The sequence below is a fragment of the Myotis myotis genome, unplaced genomic scaffold (assembly GCF_014108235.1).
Source record: "Myotis myotis isolate mMyoMyo1 unplaced genomic scaffold, mMyoMyo1.p scaffold_m19_p_1, whole genome shotgun sequence".
Lineage (NCBI taxonomy): Eukaryota > Metazoa > Chordata > Mammalia > Chiroptera > Vespertilionidae > Myotis > Myotis myotis.
In genome coordinates this window covers 154,304,530-154,325,633 of record NW_023416313.1, presented here as the reverse complement: position 1 = coordinate 154,325,633, position 21,104 = coordinate 154,304,530, and the positions used below count along the sequence as shown (strand labels likewise).

The window sequence follows — 21,104 nt, the reverse complement described above, 5'->3', positions numbered from 1 at the left end:
TCTACCACATTCCTGACGAAAATCATCTCATAATCATCCCATGTATGATATTTTCAACTGATTTAAAAGAGATCTCAGATCAGGGTGGCTTCAGGCCATTGATTTTTCAAGGACAGTACTTGAATTGCTAGGGATCTCCATCTGAAATGCATGTCATTTGGGCAATGATTATGAGGTCTCCAATGACTTGTCATTTTTACAAAGGTGTACTTTGTATTGATGATCACAGATTCATGTGGAAAAACTGTGCCCAGGGTGGCTTAAGTTTACATATTTTACTGACTCCCTTATCTAAAGGCAAGTCAAATTTCTTTATCCATCATTGAATGCAGCTGTCTCTGAAATGAGATGTAATAGCTATTTCTTACCTTAATAGTTCAGAACCGGGATTTGATGACCCTACAATGAATTAAAAGACTGCAAGAAAAATTGTAAGATCACCAGTTTGATCTTCCAGTGCTCACCTGTAGACATTGTATGCTCTTAAATTCCCTTTCATGCTTTTTAGACAGCCATTTATTTACTCCTTGATCCTTGTAGAGAATGCAAACCATAAATTCTTAGATTCAATCATGAAAGACTTTTAAAATGATTTTAATGATGCATAACCTAGAGCCTGAAAGCTCAATGTGATATGTGTGGGTTGTGTTACCCATATGTATATGGGAATCATGGAATTAAATGGAAGGGAGGCTAAAAAATGGCATCTAGTTATACTGGCCTTGTATATTCATGCTTTAAGTTTTCCAAATTTTTACTCCAAACCCATGACAGTAATAAATGAATATATGAAGGAAGAGTATGAAAGACATAGCTATGGTGGAAAACATTATAAACAACTCTGTGAATTAGAAATGAAAAGACACATTCAATAGAAAGCAGGACTGAAGCTGTGGGATGTAATACAAAGCTTCAGGGAGCAAACAGGTGGGAGATCATAATCCTGTGGGGAAACAAACTGAAAGTGCCCCATATGTGGGAGAACCTCAAAGAGATAAAGAAAAACATAACACCCATTAAAGAAAAAGCAATCAATTAGAAAAATAAATCACCCAGAAAGAAACAGCAACCATGTGATGTGAAAGTAACTAATTAGAAATTTGGGGAATGAAACATTTAAAAACCTCAGTGGGAAGAATAAACTCTAGAGGAGCTAAGTCAGAGGGAATGATTAAAGCAGGAAAACGTTCTTCACCCAGAAGGCAGAGGGACAGAGGGGGACAAAGTGAAAGAGCAGTTTAAAAATCTGGAGGATATTTGGAAATTACAATGTTTGTATATTAGATTTTTTCAGAAAAAAAAATTGAAGAAAGGGCAAAAAAATAGTATTTGCAGATATAATAGTTGAAAATATTCTAAGCTTAAAGAAAGTTTTGTAATTGAAAGTGCATATCAGGTGCTGTGCAATAAAAATAGCATAAATCTCATTAGGAACAACTAATGCTTGAAGGTGTGATATTTTACAACTAAACTATTATATAATGGTGAGGGTGAATTAGGACATTATCAGACATGACAAAACTAGAAGAGTTTACCACTCACAGATTTTCAGTGAAAACTAAAGAGTGGACTTCACATGAGAAATAGATTCAATTCTAGGAGAAATGAATGAAAATGGAGAGCATAGACATTGTAAAATATATTGGTAAGCTTAATTTTTCTTGCACAAAATGATGGGACTGGAATTTAAAACAATAATAACAACTAAAATTGAGGAGCTTACTTAGTGTCTAATCAAAACATAATCATTTCTCTTGGTCAAAGGGATGCTAAACATAAATTCTTAGATTTATATTCTAAGAGCCATAAATTTTTAGATAATACATCTAGACTAAAATACTGTAGCTTTGAATGTATGTTAAAAATTACAAGTGCTTACTGAAAGAGTAGAAGTATAATATATGCTTCCTAAACAATAGAGAAAATAGACAAAAATCCTTTTTAATCCAATATGAGGCAAAAATTAGCTAAGGAAAAAAATAGAAAACTTAATGTAACAAAATCTACAAAAAGATGATAGAAACAGGTCCAGACATATAATGTAACATAGTTCATCTCAGTTCTTTAGAGTAGTATTTGTAATAGGATATATTTTTAATCTAATTATATGTAGTTTATAAGAATCTAAAACAAATACAAATTTGAGAAAAAATAATGGGAAAATATTAGCAAAGGAAAGCTGGTGTTGTAATGTTGACAAATAGAATCTATATATACAAAAGCCTAAGTGACCACTCGACCGTTAGACCATTCGACCAGTAGCTATGATATGCAGTGACCACCAGGGAACAGACACAGGCATGGAACAGACTGATGAATCTCAGAGGGAAGAGGGGAGGGGGGAGGGTGGGAAGAGATTAACCAAAGATCTTATATGCATACTAGAGACCCGGTGCATGGATTCATGCACTGGTGGGGTCCCTTAGCCTGGCCTGCGGGGATTGGGCCAAAACTGGCAGTCCAACATCCCTTGAGGAGTTCCAGATTGTGAGAGGGCACAGGCCAGGGATCCCACCAGTGCATGAATCTGTGCACTGGGCCTCTAGTATAAGATAAAAATCACATATGGAGATGAAAAGTCAGTCACTCCTTCTTGATAAAAGGAATAATCCCAACAAGAGTATTAGAAATTGTGAATTTGTATACACATAACAATATAGCTGTCAATTAAATAACGCAAAACTGGCAGAATTACAAGAGATTATTAAAACCAAAATTATAATGGAAGATTTTACCACCTTTTATTAGAAACTGATGACTTATGGAAACCAAATTATAATAAGGCCATAGGTTTGAAATGCAGAATTAAAAATTGTGATTATGGTTTTGTATGCTTGGGTACAGAATCTTGCTTTCAACAGATAAAGAGCACATTTTTCAAGCACAAATGGAACATTCATAAAATTCAATTATGTTCTGAATCACAAAGGAACTTAACTGAATTTTGTAAAATTGTCCCAATAAAGACTAGTCTTGAGCATGATGCAGTCAAATTAGGAAACAACACAAAATAGTGAAAATAAACAAACATATTTTGACCAAGAGTAATTCTACATGACTCAGTAATAATGACAAAATATTGAAAACTAAATGATAATAAACATGCCACTTTTCACATCTTCTGGGCTACAGCTAAATTGGGACTTAAATTCTTCTATTTAAAAATAAGAAATGTGTAAATATAAATGACTCAAAAAAACAGAAATAAAGGAGCTATTGAGTGAACACAAAGAAAACAGGAAAGGAAATGATAAAAGTAAGAATACAATTTTTAAAATTAAAATGGGAGAAAATATTGAAAACAATACAAATAGCTGGCACTTTGATGAGACCCAAAAACTGTTAAATACCTGACAAGATCTATCAATAAAAGACCAATCACCAATAAAGTATTCTGCAATAAGAAAATTCATAAAACAAATGACAAACCCTAGGAAAGAAAACACTGTTGATAAGCACAGGACTAGTGGCCTTGGTTTAGAAGTGTTTCAATATTACTAAAAAAGGATGGATAGCCAATTAGAAAAATGGTCAAAGAATATGAAATAAATTTACAGTAAAAAAAAAAAAAAAGATTATAAATCTGGCCATAAATATCTGAAAAACATGTTCAACCTCAATCATACAAAAGTAAAGATATGCACATAAAAATACTAATGAGATAAATACCAATATTTTTATCAGAATGGCAAAAGTTTTAAATTTAATAAGATTCGGTATTGGTGAAAATGTTGGAGAATGCATCTCAGTAGATATGGACAAAGTACTTATATAAAATTTGGTCTTTGTTTATGCTCTAAGCATGTTTAACAAATCCTATCTAATAAAAGGGTAATATGCAAATTAACCATCACTCCATCACAAAGATGGCGGTGCCCAGTCCCTCAGCCCTGCCGGAGTCCCCCAGTCCTGGGGGGACAGCCGCTGAGAGCGGGCAGTGTGAGCGGCCTGGCGAAATGCTTGCATTGTCGCCGTGGCGACGAGACAAGAGTTCCACCCCCGGATGGGCCTCTGGGCTATGGAGAGCCTCTGGGCAGCGGGCATGGAGCAGCCAGGCCCCACAGAGAGCTCCTGGCACACAGATTCATGCGCAGGGTTACTAGTATAATCATAAAAACAATAAACAAATCTTAACAAGTGATGTACAGATGGAAACATCCTTAACCCAGCATGGAAAAACAGCATAGTATGGTATTAAATGCTTGGGCTTCACAGCCAGACTGCCTGGGTTTGAATCCTGATTTTATTTCTTGGTAGTGGATGGCTTTAGAGAATCACTGAACTTCTCAATGCCTCAATTTTCTCCTGTGTTAAATGAGGGCCATAATAGTACTTACTTATTGGAATTCAATTAGTTAATATTTATAGAGCACTTAAAACAGTGCCTTGTACATAGTGAGTACTATATAATTTGTTTTCTTAAATAAATAAATTTTACAAGGAAAAGTAATTTCTAACTGCCTTTAGGTTAATTAGCAAACTTTCTCTCGCCTATCCTAGCTAATAAAAGAGTAACATGCAAATTGACCATCACTCCAACACACAAGATGGCCGTCCCATGTGGACACAAGATGGCTGCCAGGGGAGGGCAGTTGGGGGCGACCAGGCCTGCAGAAGAGGGCAGTTGGGGGGGACCAGGCCAGCAGGGGAGGGCAGTTTGGGGCGACCAGACCAGCAGGGGAGAGCAGTTTGGGGCAACCAGCCCTGCAGGGGAGGGCAGTTGGGGCGACCAGGCCTGTAGGGGAGGGCAGTTGGGGGGGACCAGCCCTGCAGGGGAGGGTACTTTGGGGCAACCAGGCCTGCAGAAGAGGGCAGTTGGGAGTGACTAGGCCAGCAGGGGAGGGCAGTTGGGGGCAATCGGGCCAGCAGGGGAGGGCAGTTGGGGGCAATCGGGCCAGCAGGGGAGCAGTTAGGCATCGATCAGGCTGGCAAGGGAGTGGTTAGGGGGTGATCAGGCAGGCAGGCAGGTGAGTGTTTGGGAGCCAGCAGTCCTGGATTATAGAGGGATGTCCGACTGCCCATTTAGGCCCGATCCCACAAGCAGCCGGATATCCCTCGAGGTGTTCCAGATTGGAGAGGGTGCAGGCTGGGTTGAGGGACACACACCCTCCACCCCCCATCCCTGGGCCTCTAGTCCTATGTAATAAAAGGGTAATATGCAAATTGACCCTAAAGGCAGAACAACTGCTCAACCAGTCACTATGAGGCGCACTGAACACCTCTCAGTTCCTTTCCCCGGCCAGCAGGCTCCCATTGCCTGATGGCAAACGGGGAACTGGGACTGGGTGGTGGGGGACGTGGGTGGCACCAGATCAAGGCCCCCATCCCACCAGTCACCCCACACTAGAGGGCGACCTGTGGCAGGGGCGGGGGCTGGCGAGTGGGCAGGAACAGCCGATCTCTCAATTCCCACACCCCCGTCCCCGGCCAGCAGGCTCCAATCGCCTGATGGCAAATGGGGAACCGGGTGTTGGTGACAGTGGGGGGTGGGGCTTGCTGCTGGCAGCCAGAGAAGATGGCCCTGATCGCAGGCCAGACCTAGGGACCGTGCACCGGGCCTCTATTCTAAGATAAAGATAACTAGGAGTTGTAGCCTCTAGAATTATGGGTTCTTAAAAAAGTCTGTTACTGGCCAATTAACCATTTCTACTAGATTAAACAGACACTTGTATATTGCACTGGTGATACTGAAATAGTATAAAGTAAATTATATGTGACGTGACACAGACTTACATATGAATGCCAACTCTGTGTTTGGCAGAGGTGGCATGTACATCAGTACCTCAGTAGGGAAGGGATTCCATAAACAGTAGTTATTATACACAAACAAGAGAGACCGTTATAATACTCCATATATAGCTAAAAGTAAATTCTACTTGGATTAAAGATTGAAATGTGAATAGCAACATTTAAAACTGAAAAGAAAATATAAAAGACTAACTTTATGACCTTGGGCAGGGAAAGGATAACATCTCTGTGTGAGGTTTTAATAAAGATCAAGCCAACTTGAACATTGGTCCCAGGCTGAATCTGATTATTCAAATTCATTGATTCAACTGTAAAGAACTATTTAAATATGAAGTTTATTATGACTTGAAGCAAAATGGGGAGGGAACGATGAAGTAGTCTTTGTTTTGCAGAAAATAATCCAGGGGCAGATATGTTTGAAACTAAATTATTTCAAAGAGCCATCATTTCTTTCTGTGTTTATAGATTCAGTGGAATTTTGACTATCTCCCAATTCAATCCCTTTCTTTCTTGTACTTGGTTTTACTGATTGGGCTTTACTTCTGGATGAATCCTGTATATCAGGCTCTGGGGATGAATAGCCTTTTGCCACTTTCTTCTGTTGCCTGGTTGGCTTATGTTTCATTTTTGGGACATTAACCATGGAGTGCAATGTTTCATTTTGGTCTGGATTGCACCATCTTTTTCTAGCTGTATCATACCATTAAGTGAGTCCCATGGTCGAGTATCTGCAAACTTGTAATGCCATTCTCCCATGTGTTGATCAAGTTCAAGTAACTTGTAGGTCCACTCTTCATTTTTGTTTTCCAATCTCTGGCACATTATCTTTGAGCTTCCTCTGAAACTTACTTCTGTATAGTAGCTGCGGTTTGGTCTTTTGCATTTATAGCTCTAGTGACTTGCTGCCAGAGTTTCACTGCTTCAGTCTCCCTGCTCTTCCAGTTTTACAATGTGCCTTATTAATCTCCATTGCTTAACATCTGGTGTTAGGTACCAGAAAACCTCTGAATTATCAGTCTTTTTGTCATTCATAAAAACTTCACTCTCCCAATGGCCTTCCAGAGTAGCTAAGACTTCCTTTCCCAGTTTAAGTTTCCCTACTATCTGATTAACACAGGCACTCACAACTACCTAGAAATGGCTTTAGTTTAAATTCAAGTATTGCACAGTATCTAGTTTTTTTTGACATGTAATATTGACTGTTCCACCAAGCTCCTGTGTCACTGTGCATAAATAATTCCTTTACAGTGAGCATATGGCATTATTATTGCATAATCTTCACCTCTATTCAAGAAAGTTAATTGTGCTTCTGCATCTAATATTGCAGATAGTGAGTTTCCATAGAACTTGGACTAAGCTAGGATACTACCACTGAGGCAAAACCCATCCTTTCAGTACTAACATAAAAGGCAGGTAGTGGTGGGACACCTGTTCAGCAGTATAAAAAGTTTTGCTGTTTGTTCTGAATGAATCCACAAATGACTGAAAGTCTCACCAAGTGTATGATGATAAGGTTCAGTCCCTTTGGTCTTTTATAGAATCCTGACAAATACCATTTCACTTCTTTCTTCAAACAGAAATAAGATTTTCTTCAAAAGCAGCTTCAGTAGGAAATCTACATGACAATAGTCATATGAAAGTTTATTCACAAAAGAATGTAGGACAAAATAAATGTAGGACAGGTTCATGCCAGGACGGACTTCTCAGCAGTGCCTAGATAAGGCTTTGGTTTTCTTCAGACACCATTGCTATATGAGATACCTCACCTCCCCTCTGAGTCCCTCATGGCTCTCTGCTCAGCAGTGTAGGTGGTCTCCTTTAAAGGCTCAAGAGGCTCAAGTTCGATATATGTGTCATCTTGCCTTCTGATGTATCTGTGTCACTTTCTTCGCTTTTCCCTATCACCTCATTGTCAGGCACATCATGCTCTTGGTCATTTTCTTTATTGGATTTTTCAGAATACATATCTTGGTCCTCAAAATGCTGTTGTTCAATTTCACTATCATTTAACTAGAAGTTGCCGCGACTGTGGAGATTGTTAGCATGTAATAAGTGATATACACTCACATGTGTACTCTCTGATGAAATGCTCAATTCATGTTCCTTTCCTTCCCTGGTCATTATATGTTTAAGAAGACTAGGACATTTCAAAGCCAACTCCAAAACATCCGTTCAGCACCTTCCATCTGACTCCAAAGTAGCTCAGATGATCCTGCTAGGAAAGGGCTAAGTTATGAATCCAACTTCTTCACCTTTTAGACCCTTTACCGCCCAAATAAACTGCTCCAAAGGATGAAAAAGTTTGAAACAAAAGCCATCCTTTTATTGATGGATGCTCAACGATTTCACAGGCATTCAGAAGGGCTGTTCCTACCTATTGACCATTTTGGGGGGCTTTATAAATCAGTAGCACCTGGGTTTCAACACACACCAACCTTGGTCCACCTCTTTAAAGCACCACGAATCTTCAGCCAATCAGCCTTAGCAGTAACAGAAGGGTCTGTGATTGAACTGAGTAACTCCTTCCCGGCTCTTTTCTTCTCAGTAAATTTTTTTTCCACCTTGAGATACAGTATTCTTTTTTAGTGAGCTTGCTTGAAGCTGAACTGCCCTTCTCCAAGTCATTTTGAAGTTTAGACTCAGACTTGCTTTTGACATAGAAAGAGAAGAAGCATTTTTATTTTGAGAAATGTCTTCCTTTCCTCTTTCAAAACCCTGGCTATGAGGATTTGCTGGACTTAAAAAATTGCTGATACAAATCTTTGGTTGGGTTGGATAAACTTCTTTCCCCTGGCACTGACTCATCTTTCCTGGTGTCAGAAGTTGAGATTCTTCACAGTTGTGGTCCAACGACATCTTTGCTATCACCAAGAAGCATATCTTAAACTTTAGCAACTTATAAATGTGGCAAGATCGAAGTTCGATCAGCTTCTCCATCTGCCAAACCTACCCCCATAGTGAAAGAAGATAAGGTTATACTTCTCTTTCCATAATGTTAGCCATTTTGTGTATCTGGAAATCCAGTGTGAAGCCCCTGGATTGGCCAGTCATTGGGAGTCCATTCTGGTACCCTGCATGCGCCTGGTCAGAGCCCAGGCCCAGGGCTCAGTATCACCACTGTGGAGGGACTGCAGGCTCCAACCTCCAGTGGGGGCCGGGCGGGAACTCCAGCCCTCACCTCCCCTCTGTTTGTCCTGTATTAGTGGTGGCTGCTGCCGCTGCAAAAGCCACTGGTTCAACATCTTTAGGAGACTATGCACATGCTATTGATACATAATTATTTTTCATTGTTGTCTCTGTCTTTACTTGGAAAATACATTGTCACAGAAGTGGTCATCAAAGTGAAATATTAATTTCATGGTACAACTATTTGTGTTTATATGCTACTAGTGGCCTGGTGCATGGATCCATGCACAATGAAAGGAAATTAAATTAGAAGAAATATTTTAATATCGTTATTCACCCTTTCTCTATAATAGAAGCGTCAGAGATGAAAGAAAACTAGTAAAATTTATATGAAAATAATATATAGATTTATAAATAATAACAACATGATATAACAACAACAAAGACATGATATAAAAACATGACATAAAACCAAAAAAACGTGATTTAAAAACAACAGTGATAAAAACAATAACTGATAAAGTGATTTAACTTATTCAATATCTCCCTGTATACCACATTAAGAGTAAAAACACTTTCAGAGTGCTTGACTAATTTCCCTTGTGATGAAGTTTTTATAACTTTAACATCACATGCTCTTCAAACTCTAGAGAAAGCAACATATAACTGACCATGTCCGAAAACGGGTTCAGGTAGGAATATTCCTACTCTGTCTAGTGTTTGCGCTTGTGATTTATTAATAGTCATTGCAAATGCTGGCATCACAAGAAACTGTCTTTGAATTAATTTTAATGGGAGGCCAGTGTCAGACGGGACAAATCAATTCTTTTTTAAAAAATATATATATTTTATTGATTTTTTTTACAGAGAGGAAGGGAGAGAGATAAGAGAGTTAGAAACATTAAAGAGAGAGAAACATCAATCAGCCGCCTCCTGCACACTTCCCACTGGGGATGTGCCCGCAACCAAAGTACATGCCCTTGACCAGAATCAAACCCGCGACCTTTCAGTCTGCAGGCTGACGCTCTATCCTCTGAGCCAAACTGGCCACGGCAATTCTTAAAATCAGAACAACCTCTCCTTCCGCAGATCCTGTTAATACTTCAGTTTCGAGAAACACACGCGTGCCATTGGCACCAGCAAGAGCTTTATATGTATCGCACATGTGTGAGTCAACATTTATTTTTAAATTGCCAGTGAGCGTCATATGAACCAGCCGGTCGGACAGATGTACGGTCAGTCACTTAGCCTTTTATATGGTGAATTAACTAGATAAGCCTACCAGTCTACCACTCTTCTATTTTCTATTTATTCTCTAAGTAAGATGTTTGAAGTTCAGATAAAATAGGTATGAATCAGAAAATTCTCACTGTTGTCCATGAGTTAAAAAATAAAATTAAAAACATATAGAGAACTTGTAAAACTTAACACCAATCAAACAAACAATCCAATCAAAAAGTGGGCAGAGGACCTGAAAATACACCTCTCCCAAAAAGATATACAAATAGCCAATAGATATATGAAAAAAATATTCAACCTCACTGGCAATTAGGGAAATGCAAGTCAAAGTTACAATAAGATACCATCTTATACCTGTTAGAATGACCAGTATCAACAAAACAAGCAATAACAAGTGTTGGAGAGGTTGTGGAAAAAAGTAAATATCATTCACTGCTGGTGGGAATGTAGACTGGTACAACCACTATGGCAAGCAATCTGGCAATTCCTCAAAAAATTAAGAATAGAGCTACCATATGACTCAGCAACCCCTCTCCTGGGTAGATACCCGAAAAACTCAAAATCATGAATTCACAAAGATATATGCACCCCTATATTCATTGTAGCATTATTCACAGTGGTCAAAACATGGAAATAACCAAAGTGTCCTGTGATAGAAGACTGGATAAAGAAGATGTGGTACATATACACAATGGAATACTACTCAGCCATAAGAAAGAATGAAATAGCATCATTTGCAACAACATGGATAGACCTTGAGAACATTATGCCAAGTGAAATAAGTCAGAAACAGCTAAGAACCATGTTTTCATTCATGTGGGATATAAAACTGAAACTTATGAACACAAACAGCAGAGTGGTGGTTGTCAGAGGGAAGGGGGTGGGGATTGTAGGGGGTCCTAATATGAGGTGACAAGAGAAGATTTGACTCTGAGTGGTGGACACAAGGTGCAATATGCAAATCTTGTAACATAGAAACCCACACATGAAACTTATATGTTCATGTTGACTAGTGTCACCCTAATCAATTTAATAAATACAATTTAAAATATAAATAATAGTAAAGAGGAATAAAAATTAAATTAAAATATCAAGGTTTTAAATTTTATATTTTTGAAATGATACTTGTTTTTGTTCTAATTACATACAATTCCTAAAAAAAGGGGGGGGGGAATTGAAACAGTGAATCTGGTAGTTGACAAAATGCAATTGAAATGAATTGGAAGAAAACATTTTTCAGGAACAAGAAAAACAGTTATTGAAAGGGAATAAAAGTAAATATTAGCAAAGTACATTTTATTTTAGGGCCAATTTAAAATACACACATACTGGTTTCCAAATGAGGAGAGGTTGAGGGAAGGAGATATGTCTTTAAACTTTTACTTAGACATTTATTTTTTTTTTTATTTATTTTTTTTTTTTATTGCTACTTAGACATTTATTTTAAAAATTTTAAACTTTCTTGGCAGGTTTAAGTCCAGATAAGCATCTTGGAAAAACCCTGGATCAAATGGAGCCTCATCTCTTAGAGGTAAGAATTTATACTACATGTTTCTCAAAATGTAGGCATCTGTAGGTATCTAAAGGGCGGAACAAATAGTGGTATGTTATAATTATGAAATCAAATTTAATCTAGAAAAACTCAGATATATTCATGATAGATTTTTATGAAAACCTTAAAGTTCTAATGGGTATTAAAATGTCTAAAATTAATTATAGAAATTATTACCAGCTTGTTGGCCTAAGTAAAAAAGTAAGCTGTATATAAAAGGAAATTGTTCTATCAGAAAGTTTACTTTTATTGAAATGGATATGTTAGGCTATACAAAAAGTCCTATACTCATAAGTATCTGATAATCTTTGTGATTAGATGTTTTTTCAACAGAAATGTGAGTAGAAACTTCCTTTAAAGAATATCTACTTTAACTTCTTCTCTTTTACCAATTAGAAAATTAATTTACAGAGTAATAAAGAAGTTTCCCAAGATTTCACGTTACAATTGCTTAGCCATTATTGTTGTCAAATCCTAAATGTTTCTAAACATTAAAGAAAAATTCAGTTATTTTCACTCTTTTCTATTAATTGTGTTATACAGAGGTGGGTAAAAGTAGGTTTTTAGTTGTGAGTATGCAAAACACAGAATTTATTTTTATATTATTATTTATTAATTATTGTATTATTTGTGCTACAACTATAAACCTTTTTCCCATCCTATATTTTACTAGAGTTTTGGGGCAAATGTATGAATAGTATGGGAGTGCTTCATGAACTAGAATAGTATAATTATTAGAGTTTTTTATTCCACAGTCATGATGGAAAAAAAGAAAATCACCGTATTTTTTATGAAAGAACTTTTATGATCTCCTTTAATGTTATCATTTTCCCTCCCGTACTCTTAATTCATCAGCATTGTTAATACCATTGCTGTGATGTGAACTGTCGGCAGTTACACTCTTCATTAACTTTATGGCTTTCACATTTTCTTTGAGTTATTTATATTTGATTATTTTGTAGTTTATCAATATGTACCAAAGTCTTAGAAATTCCTAAGATGTTAATTCATTCTTTCTTTCATTAAGCATTATTAAGGACCTAATATGTTTTAGGCAAATAGTAAAGATTAAAATAAAAATGAAATGATTATATAATTATGACAAATTATATTTGATTTCTAGACAAGTTGGTGTTCATTTATTTAAGTCTATCTAATGGGCATGGTTACTTTCCATGCCCCTCTGATTAGACTCTTCCTAAGGCGATTTGCTTTATGGCCAGCATTGTATCTATGCTCACATCTCTAAACAAGCACTAGGAAATTCTAAAACAGTGATCAAGTATATCATCTTCTGGTTCCTCAATATCAATAACACACTTGAGGCCCTGCCTTTCTAGACTTCTTTGAAAGAGAGTATGCCTTCTTGAAACTGTCGTCCATTGGCTTCTATGATGCCATTCACTCCTAAACCTTCTGAGTACTTCCTTAGCTTACTTGTGTGGCTTACCATATATATTTCACCCCTTATATGTTGTGGTTCCATCCATAGCCTTCCTCCTGTGGTGATGTTAGATATCCCCAGGACTTCAACTGCCAATTTTATTCTTATGCCAATTAAGTCTGTTCTTCCATTTCTTCATATGCTCCAGGCATGTGTTAACACCTTCCTGTCTTAGATGTCCTCAAGCACCTCAACCTTGACTGCAGAACTGAACATTTCTTTCCTGGCAGTGAGGGGTCCCATTCTCTACTCAGTTGTCTAAGCAAAAAAAAGTGAATTGTAATAAATGATTTCACATATTCCATTATTTATGAACTAGAGGCCTGGTGCACAAATTCATGCACGGGTGGGGTCCCTCAGCCTGGCCGGTGATCGGGGCTGATAAGGGCGGTCTCTCCCAGACCCGATCAGGGCCAACTGAGACTGGATGGCCGGGGGGAGGGACTGCGGGAGATTGGCCAGCAGCAGGAGGTTGGCTGTGGGAGCACACTGACCACCAGAGAATAGCTCCTGCATTGAGTGTCTACTCCCTGCTGGTCAGTGTGTTGTCATAGAGACAGGTTGTAATGTCACTTAGGCTTTTATATATATAGATAGGGCTCCAAGTTCTTTTAATTCTATCATCTTACTATCTTATTATTTGTCTCTTTTAATCCTTATTGTCACTGCATTAGGGTCTGCCCTACGTTATTGCAGCAATCTTTTTTCTTTTTTCTCTTTTTTCTTCTTTTTTTCTCTTTTTTTTCAAATGTATTGAGGTGACATTTGGTTAATAAAATTATGTAGGTTTGAGGTATACAATTCTACAATGCATCATCTGTATATTGTATTGTGTGTTCACCACCTCAAGTCAAGTCTCTTTCTATCACCACTTATCCCCCCTATTCCCTCTTGGATCTCCCTGTACCCCTCTTTCCCTTGGGTAATCACCCTACTGTTGTATGTATCCATGGATTATTTTTCTTTAATTAATCCCTTTTCATTTTACACTCAGCCCACAACCCCTCTCCCCTCTGACCACTGTCAGTCTGTTCTCTGTTTATGAGTCTGTTGCTATTTTATTTGTTAGTTTATTTTGTTCATTAGATTCCACATATGAGTCAAATTATATGATACTTGCAGTGTTATTTACAATAGCCAAAATTTGGAAGCAGTCCAAGTGTCCATCAGTATAAATGAGTGGATAAAAAAGCTATTGTACGTTCATATAATGGAATACTACTCAGCCTTTAAAAGGAAGGATACCTTACCCTTTGCCACAGCCTGGATGGACCTGGAGAGAATTATGCTAAGTAAAATAAGCATCAGGGGGTTGAGGAGGTCCCCCCTGTCACTCACAGAGTAGGGCCGATAGGGAAGTTGGGGCACCGCCCCCAGTCACACACAGAGCAGGGCGGATCAGGGGGTTGGGGAGCCGCCCTCTATCACCCACAGAGCAGGGCCAATCAGGGGGTTGGGGCGCCGCCACTGTCACGCACAGAGCAGGGCCCATCAGGGGGTTGAGGAGCTCCCCCCTGTCACTTACAGAGTAGGGCCGATAGGGGAGTTGGGGCACCGCCCCTGTCACACACAGAGCAGGGCCAATCAGGCGGTTGGGATGCCGCCACTGTCACACTCAGGGCAGGGCCGATGGGGAGGTTATGGCTCTACCCCATCACACACAGAGCAGGGCCCATGGGGGTTGGGGGTTGGGGCGCCACCCTCTATCACCCACAGAGCAGGGCCGATCAGGGGGTTGGGGCGCCTTCCCCTGTCACGAACAGAGCAGGGCGGATAGGGAGGTTGTGGCCCCGCCCCCTGTCACACACAGAGCCACAGGGGGATCAGGGGGTTTGGGCGCTGCCCCCTGTCACGCTGATCCCGGTGCCGAGAGGCCTCTCGGCTCCGCTGATCCCGGTGCTGGGAGGCATATTACCCTTTTACTATATAGAATAGAGGCCTGGTGCACGGGTGGGGGCCAGCTGGTTTGCCCTGAAGGGTGTCCTGGATCAGGGTGGGGGTCCCCACTGGGGTGTCTGGCCAGCCTGGGTGAGGGGATGATGGCTGTTTGCAGCTGGTCACACACCCTTCAGGGTGGGTGTCCCCACTGGGGTGCCTGGCCAGTCTGGGTGAGGGCCTGATGGGCCCTGCTCTGTGCGTGACAGGGGGGAGCTCCCCAACCCCCTGATGGGCCCTGCTCTGTGAGTGACAGGGGGGAGCTCCCCAACCTCCTGATCGACCCTGCTCTGTGGGTGACAGGGGGTGGCGCCGCAACGTCCCCATTGACCCTGCCTTGAGTGTGACAGGGGGCGGTGCCCCAACTCCCCAATCGGCCCTGCTCTGAGCCCGACCAGGGGCTGCACCTAGGGATTGGGCCTGCCCTCTGCCACCTGGGAGCAAGCCTAAGCCAGCAAGTTGTTATCTCCTGAGGGGTCCCAGACTGTGAGAGGGCACAGGCCGGGCTGAGGGAACACCCCCCGCCCCCACGAGTGCACAAATTTTTGTGCACCAGGCCTCTAGTGTTTATTATAAAATTTCAGCATGCACTATGTAAAAAGTGAATTCAACCACTCTAAAATAATGAAAAATCTTCCACTGAATCAAAGACCCCAGTTTTCTGTTCTTTTTCAGATGAACCACTCTTTTGTATTCTAATATATCTCTTCAAAACCACTTTTGCATATATAAATATATATGCATGCATTTATCCAGTTTTACCTAAATTGGAATATAATATGCACATTATTTTTCATCCTCCATTTTAACACATTAAAAATCCAGGTCATTTGTTTCCACAACAACATTGTGTTCTATTACGTGGATAATATATTGAACCTGTTTTTTATTGATGGTCTTTATTCTTTACTGGTATCTTTTATGTCTTTTGCTATTACAAATAACACTAGATGAATATTATTATACATATGTTTTGGGGGCATGTATGAGCTTTTCTGTAGGATAAGATCCTAGAATGGAAATGCTGAGTCAGAGGGTATATATGTTTTAATAGATATTAAATAGATATTTTCAGCTTTGATGGGATAACTTGCATCAGACAAACTCAATACAAACAACTAGAAAAGTTGTATGAAATTAAAACAAAAGTAATATTGGAAGGCATTAAGGAATGATAAAAACTGAGATAATTTGAATTATCAAAATTCCAGAGAGGATGAAAGTTCTGACTATGGTCTCATTTCCCATTAAAGAACTTTCTGATTAAAAAAAATAATACAGGGATGCCAAGAAGTTGAGGATAACACTTCAGCTAAGAAGCTGAGTAGGGCTTTCATCGGCTTAATAGACTGTGGAGACAAAAATCAGAATTCAGGGCAAACCGAAGCAGAGTGGACCTGGCTAACTCTAAACACTAGAGGCCTGGTGCACAAAAATTTGTGCACTCGTGGGGGCGGGGGGTGTTCCCTCAGCCCGGCCTGTGCCCTCTCACAGTCTGGGACCCCTCAGGAGATAACAACTTGCTGGCTTAGGCTTGCTCCCAGGTGGCAGAGGGCAGAGGACTTGGCTAACTCTAACCAATTCCAGTTGGACTCTTAAATAGGCTGCACCCTAATAGTTAAGGCAAACTGGAAACAGTCCAGTTCTTGCAAATACTTACATCCAACTTTGAATCATATCAATCCTAGACTGAATTAAAGAAATCTGATCCTACTCTTATTGCCTATTTCTTTCCTAAGAACGATAAGGTGGTTCAAAGCCTCAGATTATCTCTAAAAGATTTCACGCACAGTTTCTAAAAGCAGTCAAAAATTACCAAGCCAGTAAACTTATTCTTTTTTAATTACCAACCATATCAGGAGAACGGACGAGATAACCAAAACAGAGAAAGACACACAATAGAAAGAGTCTCAGAGGATATTTATTTAATCCAATTATCAGTTTAGACTTTAAAGTGCCTATGAACTATTTTAGGGGAGAGTTTGAATTTATATAAAAGAATCAAATTGAATTCTAGAACTTAAAAATAGAATGCCTGAAATTAAGAATACTAGTACAATACATGGGTTTACCAGTATAGTTAATACAGTTGTATAAACAGTTAAGAATTGGAAGAATATGTGATATAAACTATCCAGACTGAAGCACAGAGAATACAGGATGGAAAATCAAGAAAAGATTATAGCAGATGTAAGGGAGAGAAGTTTATCACACATATAATTGGAACTTCAGGAATGGAGAAGAGAGAGGGAAAAATGGAAGTAATATTTGAAGAAATTTTACTATAGAATTTAGCTGTGCTTATTTTTGCTTATTTTGGCAAATATCCTTTCAGGATGGTAAAAATTTCTCTAAAGAGATGAATGAATATTGATGGGTAATTTACATTTTAAGGATTTTTCCCCTTCAATAGTTATCTCAGTATCTTTTCCTCTGGCTTCTCCATAATCTAATCTTTGTGTCCACGAGCTCACCATAAAGAGAGTGCTTAATACATTTTTAGTTAGCAATTTGTTTCTCACCTCTTTCACAGCAGTTATCATACACAACCAAGATTTTCATTCAGACTCTTCTTTTTCCCCTTCATTTTTGCATATACTCACAAAGGAAACTCAATCAATTGCTTGACATACAAGAGAACAATGATCATATAAAATAAAAAAACCTAGTATGCTAAGTGTCCAGTCGTCCATTCAACCAATCAAAGCATAATATGCTAATGATATACTAAGGCCACTCAACCACTCGCTATGATTTACACTGACCACCAAGGGGCAGAAAGTCGACTAGTTGCTATGACATGCACTGACTACCAGGGGCTGACTCTCCGACTAGTAGGCTAGCTTGCTGCTGGGGTCCAGCTGATTGGGACTGAGCGAAATGGGACAGATATGCCCTGGAGCCCTCCCGCAGTCCCTCCCCGGCTGGCCAACCTCCCATGTCCCTCCCCGGACCCGATCGTGCACCAGTGGGGCCCCTTGGGCTGGCCTGCACCCTCTCACAATTCAGGACCCTTGGGGGGATGTCAGAGAGCTGGTTTCAGCTGATTCTGCAGGCATAAAAGGCTAATATGCAAATCGACTGATAAGAATGTCTGGCTGACAGCTAAGGCCCACTCCCTACAAGCTCCTGGACTATGAGAGGGTGCAGACTGGGCTGAGAGACACCCCCCCCCAGTGCACAATTTTGTGCACCGGACCTCTAGTTCTAATATAAAAGCAAATGAATCATTAGTCAAACCATATCTTCTTTCTGCAAATAGAGGGTATTTTTTAACTTACTGTCTTAGATTCTATTTTCTGTATTATTGCCTAAGACAAATCAGATTTTAAGGAATGCCTATATCTCCTTGTCTTTATGAATAATGATATTAACCTCATTAAGTGACATAAAAGATCAAATCCATATTTATTTTTCAATTTGTTGACTCAACTCTCCTGAAGAGGTCAAGGAATCCAAAAGAAGAGTGGGAGGAAACAGACAACCTATAGACTTGTATGGGGTGCCAGAGAAAGAGGGACCCGTTTTGTTCACCTGCCTCAGATCTCCTGAGCCACTTCTCATGTATCTCTTGTATAATGTGGGTCGACATGACTTTTTAATATAGTAAATCAATTTAGCTAATATATTAACCCTTTCCTATAGTGTGTCTAAGAGTTAATATTTTTAAGAGGATTTTGCATATTATAATGATTTTCCTTGCAGAAATGAATATTTTTTTTAAATTCTTTATTGTTTAAAGTATTACATATATCTCCTTTTTTTTCCATTGACCTCTCCCCGGCCATTCCCACCCCCAGCACATGCCCTCACCCTCCTACTCTCTGTGTTTATGGGTTATGCTTATATGCATGCATACAAGTCCTTTGGTTGATCTCTTAACCTCCCACCCCCCACTCCCCTGCCTTCCCTCTGTGGTTGGTCAGTCTATTTGATGCTTCTATACTTCTGGATCTATTTTTGTTCATCAGTTTATGTTGTTCATTATAATCCACAAATGAGTGAGATCATGTGATATTTACCTTTCTCTGACCTGCTTATTTCGCTTAGCATAATGCACTCCAGGTCCATCCATGCTGCTGCAAATGGTAAGAGTTCCTTCCTTTTTACAGAGCGTAGTATTCCATTGTGTAGATGTACCACAGTTTTTGAATCCACTCACCTGCTGATGGGCATTTAAGCTGTTTCCAAATCTTAGCTATTGTAAATTGTGCTGCTATGGCAGAAATGAATAATTAATTGTGAGAATCATAGAATTTGGTGGCAGGGGTGGTGAATGGAAGGTGATACCTTTAGGCAAGAGTCCTTTCCATAGTTCATTCAGACCCCATGGGGTCAGATGTAAGTTACCTCTGTACCCAGGAGCCCAGGTACAAATACTAATTCTACTACTTACCTGAAATGGAAGTAGTAACAATGGAATGATATGTAAGGTGCTTAGCTCAGTATCTGGCACATTCTAAGTGTTCAATAAAAGTTAGCAATGTTTACTATTATAAGTAAAATTTGCCATTACTAAAGAATAATTCTGAAACTTTTCATCTCTGTAAAATATATAGAAAAAAATGTTAGACACTACAATTAGAGTAATATTTAAAACACTCAAGGAATTATTAACTGGTATATATCAAGATGTAAGATAGCAATTCTATCAGAAAAGTGATAAAGGCTATGGAGAACCACTATGCAGATAAAGAATGTCCCCTAAGCTAATATGGATATGAAGACATGCTCAAACTGATTCAGCATTCAGAGAAATACAAGTTAAAGCAACAGTGAGATGTTACTTTGTACTAGTTTGGCACAAATGAGAAAGATAGATAATGCCAACTGTTGGCAGGTGGTGATTTATACAACCCCTCTAAGAATATAGATTGTTACTACTATTGTGAAGGGCAATATTGCAGTGCCTAGATTAAATATCCATGTCCTCCTGGAAGTAGTAATTCTGTCAGTCCATAAGAGGACATAAGAGAATAATCTTCGCAGGGTTATTTTTTATGGTGTTGGGGTTGTTGGAGGAAATATGAATGTCTATTTCTGGAGGAGTCAGTAGTTAAATGTGGTAGGTTCCCATTATGAAAGACAAGTCTGTAGTTAGAAAAATATATTCAATGTGCATACAACAGCAAAATGCCGAAGGAATAAAATCAACATTAAAATAAATTAAAACTATAGGCGCACAATATAATAATACATTTGCAAGGGCATAGATAGAAGATACACATTAAATAGTTTTAAATGTTTGTCTGTGATAAAGAAAAAAATGGAATATGGAATAGAGATAAATGGCAGCTTTTTAAAAATAACATAGAAATACTTGCCTATTGCTGAAAATTAGAGATATGATGAAGTGTAGGGAAGCAAATTAAAAAAACATAGTTCTTTTGCCCCATGAACTGCTAACATGTTGGTATATTCCATAATGGATTCTTTCCTGAGAGTTCCTTGTTCTTCTAGTTCACAGAGTTAAATACTTATACAAGTTTTATTTACATAACTAGGTTCAACTATACATACAATTTGTCTTTTTTCCTTATGTTAAACAATGCTTATTTTTCCATATAACTAAATCTCCTTTGAAAATATATTAATTAATGGCTGTGTAGGTTCCATCATATTCATATTCTACATATGACTATATCATCATAAATTTAACAAATTATTTCTTGGAAATATTTGTTATTTCTAAATTATTTTAAATAATGTTATTTATTTAAAAATTATTATGCCCTGATCAGTTTGGCTCAGTGGATAGAGCATCGGCCTGGGGACTGAAGGGTCCTGGGTTTGATTCTGGTCAAGGGCATGTACCTTGGTTGCGGGCGCATCCCCGGTAGGAGGTGTGCAGGAGGCAGCTGAATCAATGTTTCTCTCTCATCGATGTTTCTCTCTTATCGATGTTTCTGACTCTCTGTCCCTCTCCCCTTCCTCTCTGTAAAAAATCAATAAAATACATTTAAAAAAATAAAAATTATTATAATTTCATGACTCAAGATTATCATCTTTCCTAGTAAATCTTATCTTTTAGAGAGAGAGAGAAACATTGAGGTGAAAGAG

The 21,104-nt window shown here is 38.9% G+C and overlaps 1 protein-coding gene and 1 pseudogene across 2 annotated transcripts in view; one reads left to right on the top strand and one right to left on the bottom strand.

The window, feature by feature from the left end:
• DPH6 (diphthamine biosynthesis 6) overlaps nucleotides 1-21,104 on the top strand; it is a 180,691-nt gene that overhangs the window by 137,205 nt on the left and 22,382 nt on the right. For both annotated transcript variants that reach the window (XM_036296618.1, XM_036296629.1), the window contains exon 6: nucleotides 11,583-11,644. In XM_036296618.1, the coding sequence (XP_036152511.1) occupies nucleotides 11,583-11,644 (62 nt within the window). The remainder of the gene's footprint in view (nucleotides 1-11,582; nucleotides 11,645-21,104) is intronic.
• Nucleotides 6,067-8,704, bottom strand: LOC118649492 (annotated as a pseudogene).